The sequence below is a fragment of the Salvelinus namaycush genome, chromosome 37 (assembly GCF_016432855.1).
Source record: "Salvelinus namaycush isolate Seneca chromosome 37, SaNama_1.0, whole genome shotgun sequence".
NCBI classification, from domain to species: Eukaryota; Metazoa; Chordata; class Actinopteri; order Salmoniformes; family Salmonidae; genus Salvelinus; species Salvelinus namaycush.
Window position 1 is genome coordinate 15582749 of NC_052343.1, and position 22801 is coordinate 15605549.

A 22801-nucleotide genomic window follows, 5' to 3' on the forward strand; every position below is an offset into this window, starting at 1 on the left:
CAGAGTTTGGTCCCACAGGCACTGCGTTTTTCTTCACAGAGAGGAGATCCACTGGAGTTGGTGGGACGAGAGGGGAGCGAGAATGGGCGGGGTAATCTCACCGGCGCCACTTTAAAAAAAAAATCGGCCGCACAGACCTGTCAATCAACAAGCAACCCAGACAGACATCAGCCCCCGGTGGCTGGCTGGTAGCTGTAAGAGAGCAGCGTCATAGTTGGCGGAGAGCCCCACCGTCTGGAATGAAACGGGCGCAGCGATTGGCTCCAATTTTTGCCCGAGACAACTCACGCGTACGATGTTCTCTCTCTCCCCCTTTTGTTATTGCAAGCAAACTAGAGAGGAGCCGAGGGAGCAGCAGGATGAACGAAGGGAGCGAGAGAGGGTGATAGACTGACAATAGTCCAGACAGACAGCTCAACAGAGAGAGGGGTAAAGGGGGAAATACATTTGGAATACTGCTTCAGAGCTCCCTCTACATATTTGTCCAGTTCTCCTGTTGATTTGTAAGTAAACTACATTTTGGTATTGATTATTCCCATAGGGATTTTTTAGCTGACCAAACCAGTCTGAGTCACATGGATTGTTGACAGACCTATAGCCTACAGTTAGTGAGACAGACAGCCAAGACAGAGCCACCCCCCCATCCAACTACTCTCAAGTCAATGTGTCTATCCTCTGTCAAAGTACTGTGTACACTGTAGCCTACAAGTAGCCTACACATAACGTTGCTTTGCTTGTAGAGGTGATTGTGTTTTCCCCCAGTAGGCCTACATGCTTTTGTAAACATGTAAACAAATTACTTTTGACCTCCTAAATGCTCTTAGAATTTCTTGAGTGGAGCATGTATGTTTATTATAGTTTATTAAAGTTATATTATTGTTATCAAAGTGGATTGTTATATAGCCTACTTTAGGAAATCACACATTTTCTGCATTATTGTTTTTTTCAGACTAGTTGTGCAAAGCAAAACAAGTTCAACTTCATCACTAGTATGACACACATGGAGGGATGTTTGTAAACAACATATGTCACACTCAGTCACCTACATTTACATAGTTTAGCAGACTCTTATCCAGAGCGACTTACAAGAGCAGTTAGGGTTAAGTGCCTTGCTCAAGGGCACATCGACAGATGTTTCACCTGGTCGGCTTGGGGATCAATCCAGTACCCGTTTGGTTACTGGCCATACGCTCTTAACCGCTAGGCTACCTGCCGCCCTACACTTCACATGGATCATAAGAATGTCCATTTTCTTTAGGTTAATGTAATGTATTTTCAAATAAGTAGTAAATACCTATTTAAGCATCAAGTCATTTTGGCCTACTCAATTCTGTGTTTACATGGCCTGCTTTGTATCTTCTGCTCTGTAAAAGTCCCATACATTTTGTGTTGTTAATACTGGTAAAGTTGTTATTGGATTGTTATAGGGACCTTGGTTGCTGATAGCCTATGACTTGAACCTTGATCTAAAGTACCATCTCAGGTCCAGACTTTAGTGTTGTGTCAGTGATCAAACAATCAAATAAATCAATTGCATTTGGTTGCTTCACCATAGTGGTCTCTCACCTCCTCCTCTCCAACCCCCCTCAACCCAGGGAGATGTCAGTGAACCCCCCCAACAGTAACGATGCCTGCCTGAGCATCGTGCACAGCCTCATGTGCCACCGACAGGGCGGTGAGAACGAGGGCTTTGCCAAGCGTGCCATAGAGAGCCTGGTAAAGAAGCTGAAGGAGAAGAAGGATGAGCTGGACTCGCTCATCACCGCCATCACCACTAACGGAGTTCACCCCAGCAAGTGTGTCACCATCCAGAGGACGCTTGATGGACGCCTGCAGGTAGGCTACTGTTATGTTGGATTGAATGAGGCCTAGGCCGGTATGGTATCACTGATTATAGAGGGACTGTTTATGAAATCAGTGGCTCTCATTAATTAATTATTCACTGATGAATTGTTATTGGTGGTATGGCACAAAGACTCTGTCAACTCAGTGACCAATAGCTGGTCGCTTTTGATGACTGACTAATACACCTTTCAGGTACTGCCAGCAACAAAGCCTATACTTTTATTTCAGCCAGTCATGATTGTGGTAATACACTACATGATCAAAGGTAGGTGGACATCTGCTTGTCGAACATCTCATTCCAAAATCATGGACATTAAAATGGAGTTGGTTCCCCCTTCTCTGCTATAACAGCCTCTACTCTTCTGGGAAGGCTTTCCCACTGGAACATTGCTACGGGGACTTGCTTCCATTCAGCCTCAAGAGCATTAGTGAGGTCAGGCACTGATGTTGGGCGATTAGGCCTGGCTCGCAGTCGGCGTTCCAATGCATCCCAAAGGTGTTCGACGGGGTTTATGGTCAGGGCTCTGTGCAGGCCAGTGAAGTTTTTCCACACCGATCTCGGCAAACCATTTCTGCTAATGACCTCGCTTTGTGCACGGGGGCATTGTCATGCTGAAACAGGTAAGGGCATTCCCCAAACTGTTGCCACAAAGTTGGAAGCACAGAACTGTCTAGAATGTCATTGTATGCTGTAGAATTAATATTACCCTTCACTGGAACTAAGGGGCCTAGCCCGAACCATGAAAAATAGCCCCAGACCATTATTCCTCCTCCACCAAACTTTACAGTTGGCACTGCATCGGCTGAGCCGTTGTTGCTCCTAGACGTTTCCACTTCACAATAAAAGCACTTACAGTTGACTGGGGCAGCTCTAGCAGGGCAGGCATTTGACGAACTGAACACGTTGAAAGTCACTGAGCTCTTCAGTAAGGCCATTCTACTGCCAATGTTTGTCTATGGCTGTGTGATTTTATACACCTGTAAGCAACGGGTGTGGCTGAAATAGCCAAACACTCATTTGAAGGTGTGTCCACATACTTTTGTATACATAGTGTATGTTTAAAAGTCCCGCCAACCCCTCAGTAAACGTCCCTTATCATCTTACCTGTTTTGGCACGCGTTAAATCATGAACATTCTATTGTTGTTCTCAGACATCAAACTTGTCCTTGTCATAATGAAAAAGTATAAACAAAACATCAGTCTGCATGCAGCAACGTTACCTGCTCTTATGTTTTGCACCAAAAAACCCATTCGTTAAAAAATGTATTTAGGATATGTAAATCTAGCAAGCCAGGAACTAAAAGCAACTTTCTGACAATGTTTTGGTTTGTTGCTAGCTTGTTAGCTAGCTAACTTAGCTAGCTAGCTATCGATCTGGCTAGCCAGCTAATATAATTTAGGGTGTCCACCCACTCTTTGGTGATGAAATTCACTTCCTTATGTTATAAAATACATTTTACCAAGACAAATATGATTATTCATGTTTTGAATCGTTCAGTGGGGTCTTTCTCTAACATTTCATTAACAGTAACCTAATACATCCGATAATAAGCACTGAGCTTTGTTGACATAGCGGTGCATGTTTCTCGTAACAACTTTTGAGGATTTTACATTTTGAGGTCGTTGTCTTCAAAGTTGTTTCTGCTGGTCGCAAAAAGCAAAGTTATCATGACACAAGACTAATTAAATGTAAAATGCTTTGAAAATAAAAAGCTTGTTATACGCTCAGCGCTCCGTTGACATTTCACAGAGACACGCTTGTTTGGGCAATTATCCGGTGTTTCTATGTCAAACGATTTTGTCATATTTCAGTCTTCTGTGATGTATATAAAGTGTAATATTGTGACGCAAAATCAAACCTGAATACATTTCAACACTATATCTGACATGGTACAGGTGTCTTCCTTTTTTTTAAGCCCATACCATGTGTGTGCAACCTGGTGTCAGAGCATTTCATATTATTCTGTACGTAAATCCGAGACACTTAATTTAGTATGATATGTTACGTTTCGTATGGTATATATTCATTTGTGGATGTCTATCAGCCATTCCGTATGATATTTTACGAATTACAATTCGTATTATATGTTATGAATTTGCAAAACGTACAATATGTTATGAATTTTCTAAACTTATGATATGTTACGAATTCTAACTACGTGGCTGTTAGGGTTAAGTTTAGGGGAAGAGTTAGCTAAAAGGGTTAAGGTTAGGGGAAGGGTTAGCTAATGTGCTAAGTAGTTAAAAAGTAGAAAAATAGTAGTAAGTAGTTGAAAAGTTACTAATTAGCTAAGTTGTCCGTGATGAGATTGGAACTCAACAAGTGAATCATTCAACACGTGGGTTACTTACACACTTCAGGGAGGAGGAACAGGAGAAAAAGGTCAAGGGGTTTAGGTCTCCCTATAGGCTAACTTCTAGAGAATGAACATACTATTGAATATGTAGAAGTCTAACCCACAAGTTGCTTACAGAGAGAGCAAGGGAATTAGAGAGAAGGAGACAGAGGGAGTTCCCCTCCCCCAGCTCTTGTGAGGGAGAGAGAGGGAGGGAGTACTGGAGGGGTAGAGCGGGTTGTTTTGTCTGAGACACAGGAAAGGGGCAGGGTTAAATTAAGCCTGTCTGTCTCTGGTGTGTGTGTGCGTACGTGTGTGTGTTTGTGCCTGGAGTTTTTCAATGTTAAAGTTTGTGGAAGTATATTTGTAATCTCAGACATACCACAGTATTTTCTGTGTGTGTGTGAGATTGTGATTATGAGAGAGAGAAAAGTGTTTATTATTGAATGCAGGTTTTGACTTACATCAACAGTTTCTACAATTGAGATTGCCTGTGGATATACGGATGTTAGTGACACTTATTAATGTGATGTGTGAGAACTAGATATGAGAATGTACTGTATTATTCTCTGTTCAGGACTGTAGGCTGTGTGTGTGTTTGTCAGTCTGCTGGCTGGAATTGGGCTGGCACTCTGCCAGCTCTGACTCTTTGTCTGAGGAAGGTCACTTTGGTTTTCAAGAAGAAAGAATAATAAAAATTAAAAGGTAAAAGTTTACGGAGTCCATTTTGGCTTTCTCTTTATGTTAGTGGAGAAAGGGTATGTTGATCCCAAAATACTGATCTCTCTCTCTCTGCCTGTCACACACACGCACGCACACACACACACACATACACACACACACACACACACACACACACACACACACACACACACACACACACACACACACACACACACACACACACAGAAAAGGTGAGACAATGTCATTCCTCTCCAGCTCAGCTTGTTGAGTTAACCCTATACCAGCTCCCTCTTTTGTCACACTCACACTCTTCCTCAATAGCAAATACTCAGATAGTCACTATTTGTGCTATTCATCTCAATCTGAGATGTTTTAATGGCTCCAAGGCTATTCCTCCCCACCCAGAGTGTGTGCCTGGAGAGAGTGTGTGTGTATGAGAGTGTGTTTAACATTGATGTAAATTTCCATTCATGACCTGTTTCCTCGACCACTCCCTGTCTACCAGCTCCCTCTTGCTCTCCTCCTTCTCATTCTCCCTCTCCCGTCTTTTCTCTCCGTTTCTTTCCCTTGTTCCCCTCCACTTAGATTCCCCACAGTTACACTCCCTTCATGCTCAATTTCCAACCCCGTCAAAGCCTCCATACTGTCCCCCATTCCCTTTCTGAGACCCACCATCCTATTGTAAATAATCACCCTAAAATTCCTGGATGGATGTTGGAAAGGAATACCTCCATGCCCTCATTCTCCATTCTCTCTCCTCTCTCGATCCAGGTAGCTGGGAGGAAAGGGTTCCCCCATGTGATCTACGCTAGGCTCTGGCGCTGGCCAGACCTCCACAAGAATGAACTGAAGCACGTCAAGTTCTGCCAGTTTGCCTTTGACCTGAAGTATGACAACGTGTGTGTCAACCCCTACCACTACGAGAGAGTGGTATCGCCAGGCATTGGTGCGTCTGTTCACAATTTCACTTCCTCTAATGAAACAGAAGCACAAATGGGGAAGGGGAATATGAAGTTGTTGACAGGCTCTTTGGGTCACAGGCTTTTTCAGCACTACCATCCTGTTTCTAACTTTGATTCCCTTTCTGTCCCTCTCCTCAAGTTGGTCTCAGCATTCAAAATGCAGGTGAGGAGGAAAACACTATTTTCAGCATCATCAAACATCAAAATGGTAATAAGCAATAGCGAGGCATTCTAACAAATCTGTTTTTATCGCATTTCCCAAAGTGCACAGGCAATACTACTATACAGATATACTGTAGATGTGCTCTTGGCAATCTGACGAAAAATATGGAATGCAGAGCTTCTAAACCAGCCAGATTCATACCTGTCTGAGCTAGTCTACACTACAAGTAGGACACCTCAATCAAATTGCAACAAGGTGTCACAGGCTGCATGACAGGGCAAAAATCACTCTCAGATAGAGGCAACAATAAATACCATCCATCAATTTGATCTACATTACAGTAAATTCCGGAATTTATTCAAAATGTATCCATTCATGAATCGAAAATATAATAATTATCAGGTATGAAGATAAGACCCAGATGCAGACAATGTCGAATTAACAATGGTTTAATAATTCAACAGGGGCAGGCAATAGACATGTCAAGGCAGGCAGGGGTCAGTAAACCAGAGGTGGGGCAACGGTACCAGACGGCAGGCAGGCTCAGGGTCAGGGTAGGCAGAGGTCAATAAACCAGAGGTGGGGAAAAGGTACAGGTCCACAGGCAGGGTCAGGGGCAGGGGCAGGCAGAGGGGTCAGGCAGGCGGGCCCAGAGTCAGGACAGGCAAGGGTCAAAGCCAGGAGGGCGAGAAAAAGAGAGACTGGGAAAAGCAGGAGCTGAGACAAAAACGCTGGTTGACTTGACAAACAAGACGAACTGGCAACAGACAAACGGAGAACACAGGTATAAATACACAGGGGATAATGGGGAAGATGGGCGACACCTGGAAGGGGGTGGAGACAATCACAAAGACAGGTGAAACAGATCAGGGTGTGACAATAATAACATGACATGACTCATGCCTGATTTCTGCCTGTCTCTGTCTATCTCTATCTCTCTCTCTCTTGCTTTCTGTTTCTCTGTTTCTCTCCTTATCCATCCCTCCCTCTCTCTCCCTCCCACTCTGTCTCTCTCTCTTTCTCCCCCATCCCTTCATTACAAGGTCCTCCAGGTCGGCTGATCAAAGAGGAGTACATCCATGACTGTTTTGAGATGGACCTCCCCTCCAGGATGCCCCCCCAGCCCGAGCACTACAACCAGCCCCTCCCCCCTCTGCAGATGCCCCCTGAGCTGCCCCGCGCCCCATCCTCCGTCAACCTCTACCCCAGCATGCCCCTCTCTCCGCCAGGTGAGATAAACTAAAACTGAACCTGGTAATAAGAAGTACTACCGTACAAGCAATTCAGCTGAGAAGAACTAGACTCTTTTGCTTTCATGTCTAACTCTATCCCTTACAATTTCCATCCTTTATTCCCCTTCCCCCATCTCCCTCCTCCAGTGAGCAGCTCCATGATGGGGCCCATGTCTGGGGTCCACGGCGAGGGCCTGCTCCAGATCGCCTCTCCCCAGATCCAGGGCATGCCCCAGACGCCGCCCCCCACCACCCCCACACACGGACCACCCTCCCAGCCCCCTACCCCTCACAGCCAGAGTGACTACAGCAGCAGCTCCAAACACACACAGACACAGAGCTCTTATCACAGTGAGTTACTAACAAACCAGGTTGGCAGTGTCACAGAGATGGTGTCAATTCCATGGTGTCAGTTTCAACTCTGTTTGTTCTCTTCATTCACAATCTTCCAGCGACCTGGACAGGCACCAGCACGGCCTCCTATACCCCTGTAGGACCCCAGCAGAATGGGCGTGGCCACCAGCAACCACCACTGCACCACCCCAACCACTTCTGTATGTCAATCACCTGTCAATCAATCTTTCTGTCAGAAATGCAGGACTGTTACTATATGTATATGGTAGCGTTGTTATATTTGCTAATTAATTTCTCTTAAAAGGGTCTCAGCAACATCACAGCGCACCCGCCTTTCCTCAGCCAGTCTCCAACCATCCAGGTACACACACAACGTTTACCAACTCACACACACTTACCCACACATGGTGTTGGGCATCTCACCCCATCCACCACCAATGTACAGTACCCACATGAGGGACACATGGCAGCCATTTAGCAATGTTTCATATTATATTTCATGCTGTGTGTGTTGCCAGGTCCAGAGTTCTGGTGCTCCATCTCCTACTTTGAGATGGACATCCAGGTTGGGGAGATGTTCAAGGTCCTGGCTAACTGCCCCGTGGTGACAGTGGACGGATACGTGGACCCCTCGGGGGGCGACCGCTTCTGTCTGGGCCAGCTCAGCAACGTGCACCGCACCGACGCCAGCGAGAGAGCCAGGTCTATCAGCGTGCCCCTAATATACCCACCTTGCCTAACCGCTAGCTATTGGAGAACTTTGTTGGGTTGCAGAATACACAGGGCAAACATGTATTTATCGCCTGTATAGAAATAAATACAATCCCCAGTGTCTGTGATTTTCTCTTCACTAGTGTGAACTCCTATCTCCATTTCACAGGTTGCACATTGGGAAGGGGGTGCAGTTAGAGTGTCGTGGTGAGGGGGATGTGTGGATGCGTTGCCTTAGCGACCATGCAGTGTTCGTACAGAGCTACTACCTGGACCGGGAGGCGGGGCGAGCCCCGGGAGACGCAGTTCACAAGATCTACCCTGGGGCCTACATGAAGGTGTTTGACCTGCGTCAGTGCCACAGGCAGATGCAGCAGCAGGCAGCCACGGCCCAGGCTGCAGCAGCAGCACAGGCTGCAGCAGTGGCAGGCAACATCCCAGGGCCTGGCAGTGTGGGGGGAATCGCCCCTGCAGTCAGTGAGTGCTTCTGTCCTTCTCTCTCACTCTCTTTCTTTCTCTCTTGCGCTCTTTCTTTTTTTCCTCTCTCGCTCTCTTAATCACTCAGTAAATCTCTCTTCTCCCAGGTCTGTCGGCGGCAGCTGGGATAGGTGTGGACGACCTGCGGCGGCTGTGTATCCTGCGGCTCAGCTTTGTGAAGGGCTGGGGGCCCGACTACCCCCGGCAGAGCATCAAGCACACCCCCTGCTGGGTGGAGGTCCACCTGCACCGTGCCCTGCAGCTGCTGGATGAGGTGCTGCACACCATGCCTCTGGCTGACCTAGGAGGACATGGACATGTCAACTAAGCAGTGTGGTTGTATGTGAGAGAGAGGTGTCTCAGTTGCTTGGTTTGGATGATAACCTTCATGAACACTACAGTACGTTTTGGATTGGATATCTTTTTCCTCAGCACCTGAAACAAAGATTGTAGACTTTAATAGAAACTTCTATCGAACTTCTATCGAAAAGGTATTTTAATGCTTTTATATATTTTCTTGTTTGAATCGCCTGATTTTCCTGAAGCAGTTTAGACTGCAAAATGTACTTGCTCAACAGCCAATCTTTTCACAGAGACTGGAACTTGCACTAAAGGCATCAATGCTTTTTAGTAGTGGTAGAGACTGTAAGGGATGGACTGTGTCACAACAATGGAAACTGGCCTCGCACCGCCAATGACCTGGTATCCTGCCTGGATAAAACACTTTTGGAATTGTTCAGAAAGTCAGAATGATAGCACATGTGCTGCAGTGGATTCTCACTTAAGCAGTGTTAGAATGATGCCTTGATTACAGGGCAGCAGACTCAGACAGGTATATTGCATCTGGAGAATGCTGCTGTCCTTTAACTGCCTTCAGTAGGGTCTGTTTGTTCTTCAGGGAGAAATTGAAATAATAGTCACCACAATCTCCATCAACCTTTTCTCTTATCAGTATTTTTCATTAACCTGCATCATGTGACTCAGTTATATTTATACTGAACAAAAATATAAAACGCAACATGTAAAGTGTTGGTCCCGTGTTTCATGAAATCCCAGAAATGTTCTATACGCACAAAAAGCTTATTTTTCTAAAATGTTGTGCACAAATTTGTTTACATTCATGTTGGTGGGCATTTTAGCCTTTGTCAAGATAATCCATCCACCTAAGAAGTGTGTCATATCAAGAAGCTGATTGGAAGCATGATCATTACACAGGTGCACCTTGTGCTGAGGACAATGAAAGGACACTCTAAAATGTGCAGTTGTCACACAACACAATGCCACAGATGTCTCAAGTTTTGAGGGAGTGTGCAATTGTCATGATAACTGCAAGAATGTCCACCAGAGCTGTTGCCAGAGAATTCAATTCTCTGCCATAAGCAACCTCCAATGTCGTTTTTGAGAATTTGGCAGTACGTCCAACCAGCCTCACAACCGCAGTTCGCATGTAACCACGCCAGCCCAGGACCTCCACATCCGGCTTCTTCACCTGCGGGATATTCTGGGAGTGGGGTATTTCTGTCTGTAATAAAGCCCTTCTTGTGGGAAAAACAAATTCTGATTGTCTGGGTCTGGCTTCCCATTGGTTGAGCCTGGCTCCGAAGTGGGTGGGCCTATGTGCTCCTAGGCCCACCCATGGCTGCTCCCCTGCCCAGTCATGTGAAATCCATAGATTAGGGCCTAATGAATTTATTTCAATTGACTGATTTCCTTATATGAACTGTGGCTCAGAAAAATCTTTTAAATTGTTGCATGTTGCGTTTATATTTGTGTTCAGTATAGCTACCAAAAACAAGAAATGGAATATCAAGAATCTCATTGATTATATTTATTGATGGAAGGTTCTACACAGGATTTGTAACGTTTTGTTCGTTCAGATAAACAGACCAAAGTTGTCAGAAAGTGAAAGATTTTTCACTGCTATTTTATGGCCATAAAACCTTTTGTGTCCTGCCTTTGTTCAACCAAAGCATGTATTTGTGTTGATGTATGCCAAGATATGCCTTTAAAGTACTTCTAGGCCTAATTAAATAATAGGTAATTAATTAAATTGGTGCCTTAATTTTGAAGTACTGACAAAGATTACAAACCCCACAGAAAAAAACGGCTTTCATTTGTTGATTTTCTCAGTACATTCCTGCTTCAATGCGCCTCTTGTCAGCCAAAGTGATGTATCTACTGCAATTTAAGATTGTGTGTTAGTAAAGTGAGAAAACAAAAAGCCTCATGCTCATGCAAAAAGCCTCATGTCACACAGGATGACTTCATTGGCTGTATTAAATGTGTCCAGTAGGACACCTAGTGAACTTTCTGGGTACTACGTGCATTTGCAGTCCATCCATGTTGATGTAGGGCCTGTAACTGGTTTACTTCACCAAATGATATATCCAGAATATAGCGGTTTATAAAACAAATGTGTTGTTTTATATGTTTATTTATGTCTAATTTGGGACACTTATAAAACACACATGAGGGTCTCTGCTTCTCCTCAAGCTCCTAATGGTAATCAAGTGAGTTATAATGGTTGTTTTAGTGGGGGGGGGGTTGTTATGTAAAATGATGTGCTTTCCAAATGCTGTATGTATGTTATAACTATTCCAAAGTTTGCCAAGAATTAAACCGTTTTTATAAAATCTGTATGATCCTTAGATCTATTGTATAATGTGGCCAAGCAATTATTTGAATGAAAGTGTGCTACCCATCCACCAGTAGTTGGTCATTTACATACATACACTATCATACAAGAAAAAAATGACATTCTGACGCCACCCGGGGGCGGGTATAAACCCTCCTGCGAGTTCGTGAGTACCAGTCTCGAGCCCCACGCAGCATCCGAGATATAATAGCATCATTGAGTTTGGCGTATAGAGAGCGAATAGACCATATGAAAAGAGGAAGACAATCATTATTTATTAACCTGTGAGCTCAATTACTGGATATTTGGTTGAAGTATCGTTACTCATTCTCTATGGATATAAAATAGGGACAAACCATCTTTATAGTCTTTCATTTACCCTTTTTATCTGGGCGGCCAGTAAAGCATCCTGCGTTAATTCTCAAAATGGCTGAGATTACAGAATTACGACCTGCATATGGTAAGTAGCAGACATTTTCCGGAATTATTTGGCATTTTGTTTATTGTGTCGTCAGACGTTAACGTTATATGATGTCTTGTATTTACATTACGCAAAATGTTAAAATAATGCCCATTCGTTTTAGAAATAAGGCCATATGAGAGTGAACACACCCAAATAGCATTATTAAGTTTATTGCTATCATCAAAGATTGCCAAATGTAAATTTGACATTTATTCATTACCATGGCCTATGTTAATGTAAATAGCATCGAATGTAATTTGGAAATTGAACGAAACTGATTACACAGGCCTGTTCAACAGAGATAGTAACATTACTAGGCACAGACGTCAATCAATTCAACGTCTATTCCACGTTGGTTCAATTTAATTTCATTGAAATGACGTGAAAACAACGTTGATTCAACCAGTGTGTGCCCAGTGAGAGCCTATTATTACAGTATTTGCTATTATGAAATTATTTGTTTTCAATCAGTGAGTAATTTGGTCCAACATCATAATAATTGTAGGCCTATTCTATCAAAATATATTGAGTACTGCGGCCCATTCGCAACATTGTCACTTCTCCCCGTGGTCTTCAATGTGCGGGAAGGATGGGGTGGATAGGATGACGTGATGTCTATTCCTGCATAAGCATCGCCAGCCCCCGTTCCTTTGTTTTTGTTAAAGCAAGCATCCCTGAACTAGGAGCTTGGCCAAATGGACATATTTTCATTGGATCAGACCTCGAGCTTTAAATGAAGATCCCTGAACAGTAGTTTAATGCCACATTGCCATAATAAGACGTGTAGTGCTCTGAAGGCAGGGGGTGTTGGTGACCCAAACAGTGCCAGACCCTCTCAGCAAGTGACATGAATAGGTGATGGGGAATGGGGAGGGTTATGGATATTATATCATCAGAAGAATAGGACAACCCAAGTGCAGAAACAAAACGGATTGTTCTAAACCCTAAAAACCAAGGAAATATAAAGCAATAAGCATATTAACACTGCCAGGAATGGGCCTGTAACCTATTGGAGTTGATTAATGTCCATGCGGAAGAGGAGGCTTTTGTTAATAAATGCATTCTCACATTTCTTGGTTGATTTAAGATTAAACCATCAAGAGCATCTAAACATTGAACTGCTTGAAGAACCTCATTACAACAAGCAGTTGGCCTTTCATCTCAAACAGGCTCAAGATAAACAGTTGTGCAATCAAGGCTTGAGTGTTAGAGATGTGTTATTGCAAACAGAATGTTGGCCCTGAGCCTGCCGGATGCAGCAGAACATTTCATGGCAGCAAAGAAACAAGAGAGTACTGGAGTTGGATATCTGCAATTTAGCCTAACAGGCCCCAGAAACCCAGATTACAGCCAGTGATCTAATCTGGGTCACTCATCAGGATTAAGACACATCTGGTCCACATCACAATCTGAGTTCTGCAAATCAACTGAATCTTATTTTCACAGGCAGTATACAATAAGACATGTTGCCAATGCAGACAGATTGTCTCTCAGTGCTCCATGGTCACTCAGCACTGTTTCCCAGGCTGGTGGATGATGGGGTTTATGCTGTACCAATCGGTGCCAGGCAGAAAGAAAGACAGTCAGTTGGTCAGAAGTTGGATAATTTTGCATTCTTCAAACACCAGAAACAGCTTTTTCTTGCAATCTAGAGCCATAGTCATTATGACTAATTATATGTCAAAACTATGTCTATTTTTCTGCATAAATTATCTAAGCATATCTTCTTACCTCCTAATCTCCTTATCTAAGCATATCTCCTTACCTGTTCAATTGTCATTTTAATTAAGGATGCACATTGATTCTTTAAGAACCATTTTGCCTTAGAAGTTTAGTACAACTGCCACACGGGCATATAGTATAATAACCCAATAATTAAAGCAATTTTAGTCAGTTATGTATCTATTTATTGTCATTTGAGTTTTGAAAAGAACAATCAAAATGTCTGTCAATCTTTGCATGCATAACTCTGTCTATGAACAGTGGTTACATTTCCCCAGCCCAATTACTCAGTTTATCAAACAAAGTGGCAGGGTCAGGCACTGGAAATGGCTAAAATCAAATCAAACACTGTGTGTGTCACTCTACACTCTCTCCTCCTCCACTGACGATACCTCACACACTAGAGTATCTAGCGTCCTGCCGAGGCATCTCTTTGCTCTGTGCACCTTGGAAGGAACCACTTACTAGGGGAGAATAGGTAGGAGGGTACACTTTGCCTCATCCAGTCAGTGTGACCCCTGCGCAAAGTACCGCTAACATATCTTTTTATAAATAATTTTTAAACATGACAAATCTTAGGGGGCACATGCCTTTGTGTCCCCTATAGGCATGATGCCACTGACAGTATCTGTGCATATTTATACAAGAAGGATATCTTGAACTCGGCATGTATGGTTAGATATAATTGCATAATTCCTTGCAAATCAACCTGAGCTCTTTTTCTTGATGAAGGATCGGAAATGGGTTATGCAGAAGGCTAAAAGATGGAACCCACAGAAAAAAATCTCTTTAAAGTTATCCACAGAAAAAACAACTGAACTGAGGAGATTGGCATTGTGTCTAATTAAGTAGAGGGTATTTTTGGTTCTGTTAATCAGTACACTCAATTTATGCTTTTACTTAACACAATTTGTGGACAATGCCTGGACCCACTGAAGTGGAAGATTTGAGAGCTCACTACTGCCATCCCCCTGGGGTATGTTTCCGGGGCAACGGGCTCAGCTGGCATTAAGCTCCTTCCAAAATCTGACATCATCCTCCTGGTATCCCTACCCAGAATGCCAATGAACAACAACAGGAAGGAAGGGCACAGTATTTTGTTGAGACAGACAGTTGAAGGAGGGAGAGGAGAGACAGACAGACAAAGACAGATGAAAATGGAGACGGGAGAGAGATAGAGAAAAACAGACGTAATATAAATATAGTTCGATAACTGAGGTAAAGAGGGTGAAAGATAGAGTGTGTGCATGCATGTGTGCCTCGTGCATCACATATGTGCATGCTCATGCACATTCACTGTATAGACCGACAAGTTTACCAATTGGAGTATGGTGACATGTTCCGAAGGACAGCGCAGCTAGGGAAATGTTCCCTGTGGTGGGGTGAAGGGGGGGGAAGGCAACAATGCGTCTCTTTTCAGGGGCTTGGCCAAACAAAGGGCCCTCTCCCGGCCCTCCCGCACCGCTGCAGCAGGCTCTGTCCACTGAGTCCCATTACAGCTGGGATCAGCACAGTCAGCCTTACCATGTGCGCACAGCACATAGTCACAGTCTCTCACTCACCACTAGCATCAAATGAGTTGGTGGGGGCTCACACACACAGTCACACATAGATTCATGCATACCTGCATGTGCACAGACACTTAGACCCTCACCCCTCGCACATACACATACACAGAGACACACACACAGAGACAGGGTATGGGGCTATACCTCCCAGACACATTGAGACAGACAATACACGACCTAGTCTGGTGTAATGACCAGCCCTGGAACATGGTCTGTCTGCTAGATAAAGCACACCGGATCAATTAAGGGAGGCAAATGACTACTGACTTAAATAAAGAGGTGGACTGTGTGTGTGGATGTGTTTAACTATAGTAAATTAACAGTAAAACATTTTTTATCAACTGGGGACATTTTGTTGGTCCCCACAAGGTCAAATGCTATTTCTAGGGGGTTTAGGGTTAAGGTTAGAATTAGTTTTATGGTTAGAATTAGGTTTAGGGTTAGGAGCTAGGGTTAGGGTTAAGGTTTTTGTTTTAGGGTTAGGGTTAAGGTTAAGGTTAGGTTTTAGGGTTAGGGTTAAGGTTAGGGTTAGTGTAAGGGTTCGGGTTAGGGAAAATAGGATTTTGAATGGGACTGAATTGTGTGTCCCCACAAGGTTAGTTGTACAAGTCTCTGTGTCTGTGTGTGTGTGTATGCAGCCTGACCTGGCTGTGTGTGTTTCCACAGACTGCTCCCCATGCTCCTTTTTACCCTCCAGAGTCAGACAGCCATAGTTGCACTTGCATGCAGTGCGTGTGTGTGTGTGTGTGTGTGTGTGTGTGTGTGTGTGTGTGTGTGTGTGTGTGTGTGTGTGTGTGCGTGTGCGTGTGCGTGTGTGTGTGTTTGTGTGGTGTGGGCGGCTGACATTTAAGCAGCCTGGTGACACCTGGTTGAATGACGTCCATATTGCTCATGTCTTTCCCACTCACACCTTGCCTTGTGCTCTGTGACACTGTAGTGAAGTCACTCCTGCTGTATGGCACAGTCACAGTGTTGAGTCACAGTGGAGTGGAGTCACCCTGGGTGGTGTGGTCACACGACTTACATTATTTAGCCTACCTGACAATAATGAGCCACTGGAGGGCAGTTACATGATTTCCTATTTGATGTTCAGTACTGCATCACTTGGTTTCAGTTCAAGGCTGAGCTAAATGCAACCGACAGTTTGACTATCCACTTTATTTAGAGACTCCAGTATGAATATTTCTTACACCAGACATTGCAAACACATCCCAGTCTAGACTGTGCAAAGGCGTTACCTCATTCTATCTTCCCCTCTCTTTTAGACATGTCACCGGTGCTGGCCGGTTTTATCGGTGCAGCGGCTCTGGTGGTTGCCGTGGTGATCCTGGTTCTCCTGTGGTCCTTCTGCCAGCGTCGCAACCTCCGGGTGATGGGCCGCTACAAGCTCCATGGCGATCAGTACACCGACTCGGCTGAAGACCCGCCCTACAAGTTCATCCACATGCTGAAGGGCATCAGTATCTACCCAGAGTCCCTCAGCAGCAGCAAGAGGATAGTACGGGTGGCCAGGCGTGCTGGGTGGCAGGGGGAGAGAGACAGAGAGAGGGGTGGTGGACGCGGGATGGTCCTGGTGGATGCTGAGAACAACATCCTGGATGCTCCTACCCATCTCCAGATGAGCCACCTGGTGCCCCCTGCTGGCCAGCCCAGAATGGAGCGGGCACTGCCCGTCAGGGCCGACTACTGCTCTCTGGATAGCTCAGCTACCAGTAGCGAGAACAGCAGTAAGACCGTTTCACCTTTCACCCCTGCGTCCTCCGACCCAGAATCAGAGCCTGAAGCCAGCCTGGGCTCCCTCAGCCTGGCTTTAGACTACAACTTCCCTAAGAAGGCCTTGGTGGTGACCATCGTTGGAGCCCATGGCCTGCCTGCAGTAGACGAACAGGGGAACAGCTCCGACCCCTACGTGAAGATGACCATCCTCCCTGAGAAGAAGCACCGGGTGAAGACCAGAGTCCTGAGGAAGACGCTGGAGCCGGTGTTTGACGAGACATTCACGTTCTATGGCGTGGCCTACAGCTCGCTGCCCGAGCTCACGCTGCACTTCCTGGTGCTCAGCTTCGACCGCTTCGCCCGAGATGATGTCATAGGGGAGGTGGTGGTCCCGCTGACAGAGTTGGAACCCAGCACGGGGCGGGTGCACATCACCCAGCAAATCAGCAAGAGGAACATGCAGGTGAGGAAGGGGGGGCGACCTACACATGTTTAAAAGCATGAACAGACAATTCCGACATATCAATCATTCTTAGAAGTAGGGGCACGGCTCACACACACACACACACACACACACACACACACACACACACACACACACACACACATGGAATTGAGCGCAGTGCAGTACACAGAGGGGGTTGTCTGACAGGAAGGTCAATGTGTCTCTATTGATTCGGTCCCCATTCAAGTCTTAACTGCAGCCAAACTGAGGAGGCAGAAACAACGCCTCCATGTAATCTCTCAATGCAGCCATCCATCCATCAGGCTCCATCACAGCCACACGTTAGCATGTGAGTGTGTACCCAACTCGGACTCACCAAGAACTTGTTTTGTTTTTTGTTCCTACATGTACCTGTGGCACTAGTCCTCACTGTGTGGCCATTGTGTATAACCCATCTGCTGTTCAATATAAGAAGGGATTGATATGTTTTGTATGGATGCAATGCAGGGGTTATTACTTCCTCATTGAAAGAAGACTTCTGATCGTAAAAACGGATAGTGTTCCTCAGTACTCATTGTGGAGGGCAAGGTATTGCAGTAGCATGGGGGAAGTCGATACACCATGCATGGGAATCAACCTCATAAGTGACTATTGCCTCCCGGGTGGCGCAGTGGTCTAGGGCACTGCATCGCAGTGCTAGCTGCGCCACCAGAGTCTCTGGGTTCGCGCCCAGGCTGGGCTGGGTTCGCGCCCAGGCTCTGTCGCAGTCGGCCACAACCGGGAGGTCCGTGGGGCGACGCACAATTGGCATAGCGTCGTCCGGGTTAGGGAGGGTTTGGCCAGTAGGGATATCCTTGTCTCAGTATGTAAAAAAAAAAAAAAAAAAAATGTAATAAAATGTATGCACTCTACTGTAAGTCGCTCTGGATAAGAGCGTCTGCTAAATGACTAAAATGTAAATGTAAAATGTAGGATACTAAGTTGCAGGTGTATTAAAACTACACTAGAATGAGAAGAGAACTTTGGCTCACTGTAGTGGCGTCAGGGCACATTTCTGTGGCTAAGCTTTCGGTCAAACAACCTTCATCAAAGCAATGTCATTTTCTTGCTTATTGAAATAATCCATCATAAGCATACCAATCACCAGGACACTCACCTAGGGATTTTTCTCAGCAAATCCTCATTTTATAATCATTAGATTAGAAACTGCCCTTTTAGTGATGGGTTGGAATAATATGAAATCAATTGCAAGTCAGTGAATATGAGAAAGTGCATGTGTGTGCTGGTCTGTAGCATCATACATCATGTCTACCTACTGTCACCTGTATTAATGTATACAGTACCAATATCTGATTTACATTCATATGGATATACAGTGTAAAGGCCAGACATGACAGATTTTGTTCACAGTTTATCTGATTAATTGTTTCATTTCCTTGCTCTTACTATGCAGAACACCTAGATTATACAAACCGCTATACTGTATACGTTGTGCTGTTTCTCACAGAAACACTAAAAGAACCACACTAGTCTGTTTCCACACGCAGATATGTATGGTATATTTAAGCAATAAGGCCTGAGTGGGTGTGGTATATGGCCAATATACCACGGCTAAGGGCTGTTCTTAGGCAAGCCGCAATGTGCCTGGATGCAGCCCTTAGCCGAGGTATAATGGCCGTATACCACAAACCACAAATACCACAAACTTATTGCTATAATAAACTGGTTAACAACGTAATTAGAGCAGTAAAAATAAAGGTTTTGACATACAGCCAATCAGCATTCAGGGCTTGAACCACCCAGTTTATAATTGTGCATGTAGAACAAGGTTGGCAAATAGATAATTCCAAAGACTGTTGAGTTTTATTGTCTTGGCAGTTGGTGCCCAATTACTCTTTTAATCTATGACTGTACGATTATGGCTGCTTCATTGTTGTATTGTGTCTTAAAGGCTGAGTAGGTGGGTTTGATGATTGTTCCTTTTGAATGAGTCAATAGTTAAATCCTCTATGTGTCTGTCTCTTCCTGCAGTGCGAGAGCCGTGGGGAGCTGTTGGTGTCTCTGTCCTACCAGCCTGTCTCCCACCGCCTCAGTGTGGTGGTGCTGAAGGCCAAACACCTGCCCAAGATGGACATCTCTGGCCTGTCTGGAAGTGAGTTCAACCACTGTGTATGTCAGTGTGTGCGTGTGTGCCTGTGGACAATTTAAAAAAGCGGAGCTTGTGCAGATGTCCCCTTTACATATGACAATATTCCAAAATGTCCTTCTCTCCCTTAGACCCATATGTGAAGGTCAATGTGTTCTACGGACGCAAGCGCATCGCCAAGAAAAAGACGCACGTGAAGAAGTGCACGTTAAACCCCGTCTTCAACGAGTCCTTCATCTACGACGTGCCCCCCGAGCTGCTCCCTGAGATCTCCGTGGAGTTTGTGGTGGTCGACTTTGACCGTACCACTAAGAACGAGGTGGTGGGGCGTCTGCCCCTCGGCCTGCACAGCCCCTGTCCCTCTGGCGCCGCCCACTGGCGGGAGGTCTGCGAAAACCCCCGTCGGCAGATCTCAAAGTGGCACAATCTCAGTGAATACTAGCTCCTCACACCACCTAATGCATATAGTTCTACCTGTGTATAGGGGGAGGTGGAGGAGGGGAAGAGAGGGACTTCTTTCCGAGAGAGTGGCTTTTCCTCATGCCATACTTTCTCTTGTGAATAATACCAACAAAAAATGAACAACATTCCTGGTGGGACTTGTACAGTGGACTTTACAGTGGTTAAGGTTCAATTACAGGATCGAATCAAAGTAACAAACATGCATACAGATAAACATACACATATATAACCCACACCACTACAGAATGATAGAGACACTCAGTCTCAGCATTTGGGTAAGAGTAATGAAAAAAAAAAAAATTGTTTGTTAACCAGAATCTGACTAGAATCACACATTCAAGGCTGTTATGAATTATTGTCTGGCCATGTTGTATGAAGTTTAGGCGACAGGATACATGCAAATGCTTTAAAAAAAAGAACTTCAAAATCCTCCCCTTGCCATTATTGTACTTCAATTCATCGCATGTCTGAATTAAACAGAAATATCATCAAATCAAATGTAGTAAGGAAACAGAAGTATTGCTTATATTGATAGTGAGAATTTTTTTCTCTCTCTTAAAATGAGAACATCTCATGCAACCGACTCTCTGTTGCAGTTTCTCTAAAGGTAGCAACAAATAGGACAGCTAGAAATTTCTACCCATGAAATGTTTTGGGGCCTAACTGTTGTCGTTTAGTGGCATTACCATATTTGATGACAAGCTCTGTATCTAACATGAAAACCATCAAGGTTTCAAACCAATTGATGCTTTGTTGTTAAGACAAATGTGATTTCACTGCAAATATATTTATTTGGGGTCCATTTTTACAACAAATTCGGTCTGAAAATATGAATGTAATAAACAACCACAACATTATTACATGGAAACATGTGATCACAAGAAATAGGACATCTTCTCACACTGTGGCATTAAAAAAGCATTCACCACAGTATAAGCGAATTACTGAAATATCACTGCAGCAGGTTAGTCTTAGTACTGTAATAACCAGGTAATAACACATGCTAGTTAGGAGCTTGTAGTGCCAGAAGATGTTCTTTGAAAGTCACTGATATTATTGTGAAAATTGGTTTTGACATGAAGAGTTGTAAAGGGTCATGTTTTGCTGTGTGGTTTCCTAAAGGTTTATACAGTATGTTCCACTATTTTGGCCTTTGCTGACATGCTCATCTTTTAGGACTCGGTTCAATCCGAATCACCGAAGTTCTGCGCTATAGCGCGCTTGAAATGTAAACGTAATTTTTTATTGAGCTGACATATGCAGCATTTACCGTGAATGCAGTCTTCGCGAACTTGGGAACATTGCCTTTACATTGCCTTTACATTTCAATAGCGCTGAACTTGAGCGATACGGATTGAATCGAGCGCTTCGTGTATTTTTATCTCTTTCATTTGGCTAATTTCAAGAATATATTGTATAAAAGAACAGTACTTTATATCTTGAAGGCAACAATTTTCTATAGTGAATAGCCTCACAGGTTGAAGCTCCTGTATGTTGTTGGTGATACTCTGTGTGTGTGTGTGAAGACTGCAGAGCCCAGGTGCACTGTTTAGAACAATGTAAGTGGTGATGGGGTTCAGAGCAGGACATGGCAGTGGGGTGGCTACTGCTAGCTTCTGGCTTGGCTAGGCTTTTGACCTGAAGGATGAGACAGGTGGGCAAACCCACTGTCACTAACCGCTCCATCCTGTCTTCCTCCTCTTTTTCTCTCGTTCTCTCACTCTCTCTGACCCTCCTTCGCACTTTCTTTCTAGCTCTCTCTTTAGTCCCTTATTCCCTCAATCTCCTTCGTTCTCTCCTGTCTCCTCTCTCTAATTCTTTCTTTGCACCTTCTTTCTTTGTCTTTTTATTTGGATCACTAATATCTCAAATTCTTTTTAATGCTTCATTTCTCATAATGAGAGGTCACAGTATTTGACAGATTAGTGAACACATCATAACACCTATCACACCCTGTGAGGATTTGGCTGTATGACTGTGATGCTCTGTCATCATTGTACCCCGTAGGCCAGGGGTGTCAAACTCATTCCATGGAGGGCCTAGTGTCTGCAGGTTTTTGGTTTTTCCTTTCAATGAAGCCCTAGACAACAAGTTGTGGGGAGTTCCTTACTAATTAGTGACCATAATTCATCAATCAATTACAAGGGAGGAGCGAAAACCTGCAGACACTCGGCCCTCCGTGGAATGAGTTTGACACCTGTGCTGTAGGCCTACTCAGTGGAGACATGGGGAGCGGTAAGTCTAGCTGCAATGGCTTTACATCACACTGTGTAACATTTACTGCAGTGCAGTCTGGCAAATTGACTGTGCGAAACTCTGGGAGAACAGTAATCTCAGTGAAGCCAAGGTGAAAATACTTAAGTAAGACTGCAGGTTTGTGTCTTGGCAGGGCAAGGGGAAGGCATACAATTGTGTTGCAATACATATGAGCTGCCTTGTTTGCTTTTGACAGCAAACTCCTGCGATCAGAACCCCTACCATTTTGATTGTCTATAGCCCCGTTTATACCTGGTGCTAACATGGGTCCTTTGTCCTGATCTTGTCTACATTCTGATTGTGCCCACATTTCCAGAAGTGTGTCTACACATGGTATTAAAATGAGTCTGTTATCTGTCCACTGTGTCTGCATTGTGACCAGAGTTCCTGGTCCCTTCCTTTATGCAAATTATTTCACAGCTATAATATTTGTATATGTATTTACTGTAAGACACATATTGATGTAATCAGCCACCTGTCAATGATTTTAGAGGCCAGAATAATGATGATTTAAATGGTTTCTCTGTCCAGATCTGTCTACACTTGTAAAATGTCCAGACACAAAAAGATCACAATCAGATCACAATGTGTCTTTTGATTGTCAACACCTGTGTAAAAATGTG

The 22801-nt window shown here is 44.4% G+C and overlaps 2 protein-coding genes across 2 annotated transcripts; both read left to right on the forward strand.

The window, feature by feature from the left end:
* The first annotated feature begins 353 nt into the window (after positions 1 to 353).
* On the forward strand, positions 354 to 9807 carry LOC120031528 (mothers against decapentaplegic homolog 4-like). The gene is made up of 11 exons (XM_038977318.1): positions 354 to 503; positions 1596 to 1836; positions 5638 to 5812; positions 5968 to 5991; positions 7035 to 7220; positions 7371 to 7574; positions 7676 to 7777; positions 7882 to 7938; positions 8096 to 8279; positions 8458 to 8765; positions 8873 to 9807. The coding sequence occupies exons 2-11, from the start codon at positions 1600 to 1602 to the stop codon at positions 9091 to 9093; spliced, it is 1698 nt and encodes a 565-aa protein (XP_038833246.1). The 5' UTR covers positions 354 to 503; positions 1596 to 1599; the 3' UTR covers positions 9094 to 9807.
* A 2019-nt stretch (positions 9808 to 11826) lies between these two features.
* Positions 11827 to 19902, forward strand: LOC120031527 (synaptotagmin-11-like). Its single transcript, XM_038977317.1, has 4 exons — positions 11827 to 11860; positions 16419 to 17332; positions 19346 to 19466; positions 19592 to 19902. The coding sequence occupies exons 1-4, from the start codon at positions 11827 to 11829 to the stop codon at positions 19900 to 19902; spliced, it is 1380 nt and encodes a 459-aa protein (XP_038833245.1).
* Positions 19903 to 22801: the final 2899 nt, after the last annotated feature.

Excerpts from the sequence above, each read along its gene's own strand:
- LOC120031528 (XM_038977318.1), top strand. The coding sequence starts at position 1,600 with ATGTCAGTGAACCCCCCCAACAGTAACGATGCCTGCCTGAGCATCGTG. Across the intron at positions 7,221-7,370 it reads CATGCCCCTCTCTCCGCCAG|TGAGCAGCTCCATGATGGGG; the intron begins GTGAGATAAACT and ends TCCCTCCTCCAG. Across the intron at positions 7,575-7,675 it reads GACACAGAGCTCTTATCACA|CGACCTGGACAGGCACCAGC; the intron begins GTGAGTTACTAA and ends ACAATCTTCCAG.
- LOC120031527 (XM_038977317.1), top strand. The coding sequence starts at position 11,827 with ATGGCTGAGATTACAGAATTACGACCTGCATATG. Across the intron at positions 17,333-19,345 it reads TCAGCAAGAGGAACATGCAG|TGCGAGAGCCGTGGGGAGCT; the intron begins GTGAGGAAGGGG and ends CTCTTCCTGCAG. Across the intron at positions 19,467-19,591 it reads CATCTCTGGCCTGTCTGGAA|ACCCATATGTGAAGGTCAAT; the intron begins GTGAGTTCAACC and ends TCTCTCCCTTAG.